Source organism: Nicotiana attenuata, unplaced genomic scaffold (assembly GCF_001879085.1).
Source record: "Nicotiana attenuata strain UT unplaced genomic scaffold, NIATTr2, whole genome shotgun sequence".
Taxonomy (NCBI): domain Eukaryota; kingdom Viridiplantae; phylum Streptophyta; class Magnoliopsida; order Solanales; family Solanaceae; genus Nicotiana; species Nicotiana attenuata.
This window is the reverse complement of record NW_017671436.1, coordinates 68,004-77,878: the sequence shown is the minus strand read 5'-3', so window position 1 is coordinate 77,878 and position 9,875 is coordinate 68,004. Positions and strand designations below refer to the sequence as shown.

At 32.9% G+C, this 9,875-nt stretch overlaps 2 protein-coding genes across 4 annotated transcripts in view; both read left to right on the top strand.

The window, feature by feature from the left end:
- Positions 1 to 4,390: 4,390 nt before the first annotated feature.
- Positions 4,391 to 6,996, top strand: LOC109208283 (protein trichome birefringence-like 34). The gene is made up of 5 exons (XM_019371368.1): positions 4,391 to 4,921; positions 5,101 to 5,272; positions 5,964 to 6,160; positions 6,360 to 6,521; positions 6,617 to 6,996. The coding sequence occupies exons 1-5, from the start codon at positions 4,572 to 4,574 to the stop codon at positions 6,993 to 6,995; spliced, it is 1,260 nt and encodes a 419-aa protein (XP_019226913.1). The 5' UTR covers positions 4,391 to 4,571; the 3' UTR covers position 6,996.
- An 8-nt stretch (positions 6,997 to 7,004) lies between these two features.
- The window catches only part of LOC109208284 (protein trichome birefringence-like 35), a 7,430-nt gene continuing 4,559 nt past the window's right edge, over positions 7,005 to 9,875 (top strand). For all 3 annotated transcript variants that reach the window (XR_002065140.1, XR_002065139.1, XM_019371369.1), the window contains exon 1: positions 7,005 to 8,656. The gene's annotated coding sequence lies outside the window, so the exon portion shown is untranslated. The remainder of the gene's footprint in view (positions 8,657 to 9,875) is intronic.

Sequence of the window (9,875 nt, the reverse complement as noted above, 5' to 3'; positions counted from 1 at the left end):
TCCTCCCAAAAAAAATCATTCCTAAAATTCATTTTGTTCAAAATAATACTTTGCTGCAACACTACTTCGTTTTATAACATACACAAGAGGTTGAATTTTTCCGACAGATATCAAAATGTAAGTAACCCAAAGTTCTCAATTTTCACTCAATAACTAAAAATATCAAACCTAAGGAACATAGGAAGAGCGAATATAGTAGGAATTAGGGATGAGATCCGAGAACCCGACCCAGTATTCCCATTACCAACATAACCTCCACTTTGTAAAAACTCAACATTTAACACTACCGTTGATATATCAATGAGCATATTCTCCAAAATAGTCGGAGAGCAAAAAAAATCAACATTAGCATTAAAAAGGAAGATGTGTGGGCAAGCCAATCAACTCCAATGAAAGAAAGAGAAAGAGATAAAGAACAGAGAAATTGAAAGGGGAAGGAGACGGTGGTTTGGATGTTCAGAACACTAAAAGGAAGAAAAGACTACTCTATTGAAAATGGATCAAAAGAAACGACACGTGTGTAATACGTGTTTGCAACTTAAAGCAATATTGACGTAAATGTAATTTTATTTAAAATGTACGCACAAACAATGTTGTTGTCCAACTCAGAGCAAATGAGAAATTATGAAACTACCCTTAATCGTACTTTAGACCTCCACTTATTATATAGTTAAGTTAAAATTTCTCCAACAGAAATACATTTGCCGTTACTCATTCGTATCATAGTTACCCTTATCTTGGCAAACGAAATTCTCGTTGATTTTATAATTACATATGTAAGCTAACACGTACAACAACAACAATAGCAACATACCCAGTAAAATCCCACTAGATGTAAGCTAACACGTAAATGACACATATAATTCGTACTACTCGCTATGCAGTTTTGAAAAAAGTAAGTTTTAGACAAACGACTAAACAAATTATACTCAAAGGAGAATAAATTATGGTGAAAAATGGCTGAAACTGTCACTATATAATTTATATCTGAAACTGTCACTATACCATTTATATACAAATAGAGTGTCACTATACAAAACATATACAAAATAAACTGTCATTATACAAAAAATATACTAAATAGAATGTCGCTATACAAAATATATAGAGAATAGACTGTCGCTATACAAAAATATACAAAATAGACTGCCACTATACAATTTATATACAATAGACTGTCACTATACAAAATATATACAAAATAGACTATCACTATACAAAAAATATACTAAATAGACTGTTACTATACAAAAAATATACAAAATAGACTGTCACTATAAAAATAGACTGTCAATATACAAAAATTATACAAAACAGACTGTCACTATACCATTTATATACAAATAGAGTGTCACTATACAAAATATATACAAAAATAGAATGTCATTATACAAAAAAATATACTAAATAGACTGGCATTATACAAAATATGTACAAAATAGACTATCACTATATAAAAATATATTAAATAGACTGCCACTATACAATTTATATACAATAAATTGTCACTATACAAAATATATACAAAGTAGACTGTCACTATAGAAATTAGACTGTTACTATACAAAAAATATACAAAATAGACTGTCACTATGCAAAAAATATACAAAAATAGTCTGTTATTATACAAAAATAGACATTTCGTATATGACCTACATTACATATTTCATTCAATTCTTAGCTAATACTTATCAGATCCAGAAGACCAGAAGTACAAAATACAATTTAAAAAGGCAAAAAAAGGTTGCTCTATCGCGCCAGAGCAAGGGTCGAACCCACAACCTACAGCTTAGGAAACAGACGCTCTATCCACTAAGCTACAGACACTGATGTTGTCATACTCATTCCTTTCGGCTAATATATGCAATACGTTTGGGCCGAAGGGCCATTTTTTATAAGTATAATAAAATATGGGCTATTAAAATATTGAAGGGATATAGAGGGTAGTTTTCTCAACGCATTAAGCAGCAAGCCCAAACAAAACCCAAAATTTCCTTTTCAGCGGCCCACTTCAGCTCACATTAACCAACGCCTCGAGGTTTGCACAAATATTTCCTATAGGATGATTTGAGACCACCGCTTATATTTTGTTTTTGTTTAAGGAAGTTTCACAAATATAGCTTTAACGCTATACAATTGGAAGAATAAAAAAGTTCAGAGGTATTATTACTTTTAACACGCATCAAAAACTATTTATATTTGATACTTAAAAAAGTGTATAAAATTTACATAATTTTTGTGTATAACAAAGAGAATGTGTATATATACAAAAAATATATGAGAAGAATTTTTATACATTTTTCTGACTATTATTTTTATAGTAACTATACAGTGTCATTTTTCCAAAAATTTACGATGTTCAATTATTTATAAGTTTTACCGGACAATCCAAACTTGGTACCATTTAATTATTCACAAGAATTACTGAATGAACAAATTTCGCTTGTGTTATTTATTGTTCACAAGTTTTATTGGACGGCCACAACTTGATACTCTTTCCTAAGTGATTTTTTGGCTTTTTTACATATATTATAGAATTTATTATTTGCATTAATTAACAAAAAAATTAATCATATTAACCTTAATTTGCTCATTGAAAATATAACAAACTGCTCCTAGGATCTTTACTCCATGGACAACTTTGAAAAAAAAGTTCATCTTCTTGATATCTGGAAAAATCAAATATTGTGAATTACAAAAAAAGGGCTAAAAAATCACTTAAAGTAAACCGGAGGAAGTACTACCTTTATTCTAGGTAAATTTGTGTTTTAAGTTTTTATGTTTGGTTGTAATGACGTACTAGTGTAGTAGTGTTTATCAATATGTATCGTCAATTCCAACTTTCTTTCTATCTACGAATACTTTTACGAAATAATAATAGGTTTACTAACAAACATCTCAAAAATAGTAATACGAGTCACATCACTAAAATCTAAACAAAATAACGCGTAATAAAATATGTAAATGTATACTGAGTTTTCATTATTGGCTTGGCATCTCTTTCTTTTGCATAGTCAGGATTATTCAAAAATTATTACTTTTTGAAGGAAAAGGTGTGTCTATTTCTTTTTCTTTTTTCCTATTTAAATTTCTATTTTTTTCTCTCTCTCTATCTTAGAGTCCCACGTGCATCAGCCCATATTGTTGTTTCGATATTCATAGATTAAATGGAATTTGAAATTGAGTCCAAATCAATTGGTTTTAAGTCAAACTAGCTACTTCAACGGTTTTCATATTGCAATTTTGTACTCATGTGAAACTAAATCCCCATAATTTTTTTAAATAAACATATGAATTTTAAATCTCAAATATAATAGAGTATCTTTAAGAATAATGAAACGAAACTTATAAATCCTAATTAATGAGATATTAGAATGTTGGACTCCTAAAAAGAAATAAAATAGAAAAAAGGATAAAGAGAACTACTAATCTCGGGCTGCATAAGAGGTTGTACATTTTACGAGGTGGATGCATGTGCATGTATTATTAACAAACATTCGTCAAAATTTCAGCACGTTTATCGCTAGACATAGGAAGAATCTTGCAGAAAATGACAATAAACTAGCGGAAAAAAAGATTAAAAATGAAAGAAAAATAAAAAGAGAGAGAAAGAAAAGATTGCGTATCTCTAAACAGTAATTAAATAGAATAAAATTGCAGATCATGTAGAAATTAAAGAAACAACAACATCTTGCTGCATGTTCCGTCTTCTAGTTAATTATATAAAGGGCAGTCCGATACACAAGGTATTCCGCGTACACATATGATCCGAGGAAGGGCCGCATTTTAAGGAATGTGATATGTAGACAACGCAACCTAATGCAAGTATTAGTGACTGCTTCCACGGTTCGAACCCGTGAACCTATAGGTTACATGGAGACAACTTTATCGTTGCTCCAAAATTCCCCCTCACTTCTAGTTAATTGGAGTATTATCAATTTTAGCTCGTACTAGAAACTATTTACATTTGGTGGCCGAGAAAATGTATAAAATTTGTATTATTCTTGTATATAACATACATGATATATATATTTATTCGGCTATTATTTTAAGAGCGGCTATACAATGCCATTTTTCCTAGTTAATTAGATACCACAATAAATTAAGAACTTAAATAAATTAAATAGTAATAGCTCTAATAAATTAAGACTTAAACGGACTCATAAAAATCAGATTAAGTGAGCTCCTAATTCACTAAATTTCACTTACAGATTAGGTGAACTTAAACTTATTAAATTAGTTAGAGAAGTAGTTTCATGATTTATCAGATAAAGTCAACTAAAACCAACTAAATCACAGCTAATAGTTCATAGTACTACTAGTTTTTGACCAGCTTCTGTTTTAATTTTATTTAATAATCCTCTGTTTTTTGTTTGTTTGTTTAGTGATAGTTTTCTTTTTGCAAAAAAAGAGGCAAAGATTATTTACTAACTCAGATTGACAAAACAAGAAAAGAAAAGCAGTTGAAATTTCTTTCAAATTCAACAACTCTGCTTCTCCTTCTTACTATATATGTAAGTATCAGTAACCTCATAAGAAGATTAAAAGAGTTTTTTTGAGAGAAGAATATTATGGCAAGTGCAGAAAAAGTAGTACATAAATCATGGGTAGCCCTATATAATTTGCATTCTATTTTAGGAATCCTCCTCTTGGTTTTTCTTTTTATGTCTTTTTATCTTATAGGGGATAGTAATAATGCTGGTAAAATCCTAGCAAATAAGCCTATAAGAAAAAACTCATCTCCAAAACCAAAATGCAATTTATTTTCTGGAAGTTGGGTTTTTGATAATGTCTCATATCCTTTATACAAAGAACAACGATGTTCATTTATGACTGATGATTTTGCTTGTCATAAGTTTGGAAGAAAAGACTCAAAATTTCAACATTGGAGATGGCAACCTCATGATTGTGATCTTCCAAGGTACAAACTCAAAATGTATTTTAATGTATGTATTTTCTTGAGCCGAGGGTCTACCGGAAACAGCCTCTCTACTTCCTCGGGTAGGGATAAGGTCTGCATACACTCTAGCCTCCCCAGACCCCACTTGTAGGATTTTACTGGATTGTTATTGTTGTTGTATTTATGTTATGAAATTGTAGGTTTAATGCCAAAGCATTGTTGGAGAAGCTAAAAGGGAAGAGGGTGTTGTTTGTTGGAGATTCATTGAATAAGAACCAATGGGTTTCTATGGTGTGCTTAATTGAATCCTCTGGAATTCCATCTCTTAAACCACCTATTTGGAAAGGCAACTTGATCACCTTTGAGGTCAAGGTAATTTACTCTTCTCTCTCAACATCTAAGATTTAGTTTACTAGTTACAGATACTGCTCTTGGTTTCATGGATCAATTTGTACTCCATGGAAAGCAAGCCTTTTTTACGATACCGACTACCTTTCACCAGCATAGATAAAAATGTGAATTTTATGATCTAGGTAAGAAACTTAGGGTCGGATCAGGTAGGTGGATCGAAATAAGACCCATTTTTTGCTTTCAGCCCGAGCTTGCCACGTGGCCTAGTAAAAAATGGCCACATCATTAAATTGGCCCAGGGCAATTTTATTAGTAGAATTAACGTCATGTGCTTTTTTGGACGGATATATGGACGTAGGGTATCTGTAAACCATTTAGGAAGCGATAAGGGTAGTTTGGATCCTTTTCCATAAAAAGAATTCGTGAAGCGTTTTTTGTCTTTACTGGAATTTGAACTCTGGTCTCCTATGATTTTTGTTCCACTTTATACTATTAGGCCACATTACTCTTGGGTGGTTAGTCATGCTGTATTTGTTGCATTTGTCTGTCGTTAGAGTTTGTTAGAGATCTCTTTGCTGAAATTGCCTGATTGTTAGGTGGTATATTCAAATAGATGAGAATATTACTAATATCAACTGGCTTATATTTTCTTGCTTCAAGAGAAATAATTGTTCTGTGTGGCTAAAATTTTCATTTTCTAAACATTATGAAGGAATACAATGCAACAATTGATTTCTACTGGTCACCATTGCTAGTGGAATCCAATTGCGATGATCCAGTAAAGCACCGCGTAAGGGACAGAATTATCAGAATTGAGGCAATTGAAAAGCATGCTAGGCATTGGATTGATGCAGATATTCTCATCTTTGATTCCTTCACCTGGTGGCTTGAATCCCAAATGACACTTCTGTAAGTTTAGTTCACCAAAATAAACACTCTTTTAGAATTCACAGTCTATACCAAGCATTTCATATTTGGATTTAAGTGAACACTAAGTCACCACTTTTTATCACGTCGCCTTACAGGTGATCTGAGTGTATAAATATTTTTGATATTGTCAAGTGTATTGAACTTAAACTATACGTATTTCCATGCCAACTTTACACAGGTGGGGATCATTTGAAAGCTCTGATGCAATCTACAAAAGAGTTGGAATGAAGCTGCGCCGTTACGGCATGGCCTTAAGAACATGGTCAGATTGGTTGGAATTTCAAATTGACAGAAAAAGGACAAGATTGTTTTTCATGAGCCTCTCTCCTCCTCACAGAAAGTATGATAATGACTATGTTGTTTGTCCAACATAAATCTAAGTTCTTTTTGTATAAAATGAAAGATTGATTTTTTGTTTTGTTTTGGTATATGCAGTGCTACAGATTGGGGCATGGGAATTGGTGAAAATTGCTATAATGAAACAGAACCGATATCAAGAAAACAGCATTGGGGAAGTGAAAATGATGTAAAGATGATGAAAATAGCCGAGGAAGCTGTAAATGGGCTGCAAAAAAGGGGTTTAGATATACAATACCTTAACATAACACAGTTATCAGATTATAGAAAAGATGCACATCCATCAATTTACAAGAGGAATTGGGTTGCACTAACAAAAGAAGAATTATTAAATCCAAGAAGTTATGCAGATTGTGTCCATTGGTGTCTTCCTGGTGTTCCTGATATTTGGAATCAGATTCTGTATGCCTATATCATGGAATCCACAAAAGAAAAGACTAGAGATTTTTCTGTGTGAAAATATTGTGAAACTGTACAACAACAACAACAACAACAAGAAGAGATTTTTCTGTGTGAAAATATTGTGAAACTCTACAACAACAACAACAACAACAACAATAAATTCAGTATAATCGCATATAGTGGGGTCTGGGGAGGGCAGTATGTACGCAGCCTTACCTCTACCTTGTGGAGATCGAGAAACTGTTTCTAATATATCCTCGACTCAGAGAAGTATAAGCACCACGTTAAAAAAAAGAAAAACAAGAAGCGCAACAACGAGAAACCATATAAAAGCAAACACAAACTAACTAGTATTTCATAACCAACTAGTGGATATTGGTGCATTAAGAAAAAAGAGACATTATAAAAGAGGAATCCAATTGGCTACTGCCAACCAACTAGTATTTCATAACCAACAACTAGTTTTCATTATCATCCCATATATCTAATAGCAACGAAAAAAGGAGCAGCTCTGTGCATAAAGAATTCTGCATTCACACAAGGTCTAGTGAAGGGCCGTATCTTAAGGGGTATGATGTAGACAGGTTAATTGAGTTAAATCTGGACGGGTCAAATCAATAAACAGGGTCATAACTTAATCCATCAGAAGTATGATTGTGTGGATATAATAACCCAAACTCGTCCAATATGAGCTCACCTCTCCCTTTTTATTTTCCAAAGTAATTTTCATCTCAAAATTGATTTTGTATGCCTAGGTTTGGGATGGATTTTGACCCGTCTGTATCCATTTTGACCCGTTATTCTGACAGGTCATTTCTAATTCCATCAAGTGAATAGACAGTAATAACTCAGCAAGTAGAATCGTCTATTGTTTCTAGTGGTCATCATTAATAGCACCAGAAACAAATTCTAAAGATACAGGATAGCAGGAGTCCCAAGCAGAAGGAATTAGATAGATGCAGTTATTCTGTACTTCAATTCATATGTTTGGTGGCTAATACCTAAAGTGAAGGTTCTCTAAGTACATTCATTTTCAAATCGTAATGTCTAAGGAATTGGTGATAGAACCGAAAATTTCTCCTCAATGTACAGACTTTTTCTTGTCTAAAGGAACTTTCACGGTTTGAGGAAGATATGTTAGGTGTGATGATGATATGAGTTAAGCTTAAGTATAGATGTGAGAACTCATATCGCATTATCACCGATCCCAACTTGTTTGGGACTAAGTTGTAAAATTCCTTATTATTATGAAGATACTGTGGATTAATGTCATTGTAACACTATCTGATCCAAAAGACTTAACCTAGGATTGCTCGTAGGTTACAAGGTGTCAAGTCTCGGTCCATGAGACCGAGCCTAGATGTAGCCCACCACATGGTGAACCAGGTAACAAAAGCCACAACCGGAATGAAAGGTAGCACACCTAAGAAAATTAGTTGATCTGGTACATCAAATGCACGCTACTAAGTCCATTCCGATCCTGTTTAAACCTCAGGTTGTTTTGACAAGTTTTAAATTTTAGTGCAGGCAAGGAAGCATCATTTTCAATTATTACTTGTTGGATCGGAGCGTAGATGAGCGAGCAGAGCCAAGGAAAGAGATAGAGCAATCAACTAGAAGTAGAGGACTGTTTGCCTGAGAGAAGGCACAGTAATATGCTACATAATTGATGGAGATATATAATTTTCCACGTCAGTAGTTAAGTGGTGTATAAAGGTACTGTTTCACTCATCGTCTTTATGAATACTCAGATTCCTTCATATTAGCTATGAGATAATAAGAACTTGGTAACATTGTCTTGAAATCCCTCTTTAATTCTATCGAAATATTATTTCATTAGTGTGTCTCCAACTCGTGTTGAGGACCTTTTATTTGCCTCTATTGCGTCCTCTTTGGAGAGAGTCAGCTGGATGCTAGCTCTTCACATTGTACATCTGAATTACAAGTTTTATGATATTGCCAAAGCAAGAGTAGTTGGTTAAAACAATGAAATGATTCACTAATGTTTTGTGCGTAATCATGACATAACTTTTCATGTTACTTCCCCTTGCGACACGATTGTTGCTTGTTCTTCTATATGAAAAATCAGGTCCAATGATTGATTTGCTTAATCAGTTAAGGACCTTTAGCGCGAAATATAATGCAGGGGCAATGAATTTGGAATGACCAAAAAATGGAAATTGCTGCAATGAATCACAGCCTGTAACTATAGAATACTATTGACGAAGTAATCAATCTTTGATGAAAATAGTATTTTAGCAAAGTCTGGATAAGACATATGAGGGTTGAAGAAATGCTGAATATAAGCAACTCTCGGATTTCAGAAAAGATGATCATTCAAGTACCTATTAAAAACCAAATCTTTCTTAAATTGGAAATAGTTTCTTCCTTTTCTGCAGAATGTAAGATTAATGAATTCTTAGGTAAAGAAACAAAAAAAAGATTCTAATACACAAGCAAATCAACAAGTCAATAGATGGACCAATCTATTTTTTAGACACATCCAGGTTTTAATTATCATTAAGAACATACTTTGATCATAGACAATAAGCAGATATCAATCTTAGCCGTGCTTCGATTTAAACATCATTATCAGCTGTCTACAAAACTATGCCTGACTGAATCGTTATCGACCAAGAGTCTTCAAATCATTCCTTTTTCTTATTGTCACAAACACAAATACATAATGCAGATATGGCTGATGAACAGAATACAGTATCCTCTCATAACACTCGTCTTTTTCCTCTTCGTATTCTTCTCCATTTTATATAATGTAGAAGACCCCTTTTTCAATGGTGTTACATTGTCATCCAAGAAAGAACCTTTATCGAAATCTAGTCATAATGAAAGCCTCACCATCCCAAGAAATACTCCAGGTCAGTGTCCAAAAAACTTTTGGTATCGTCAAAATTATATATATTTTTTCAAACTTTTT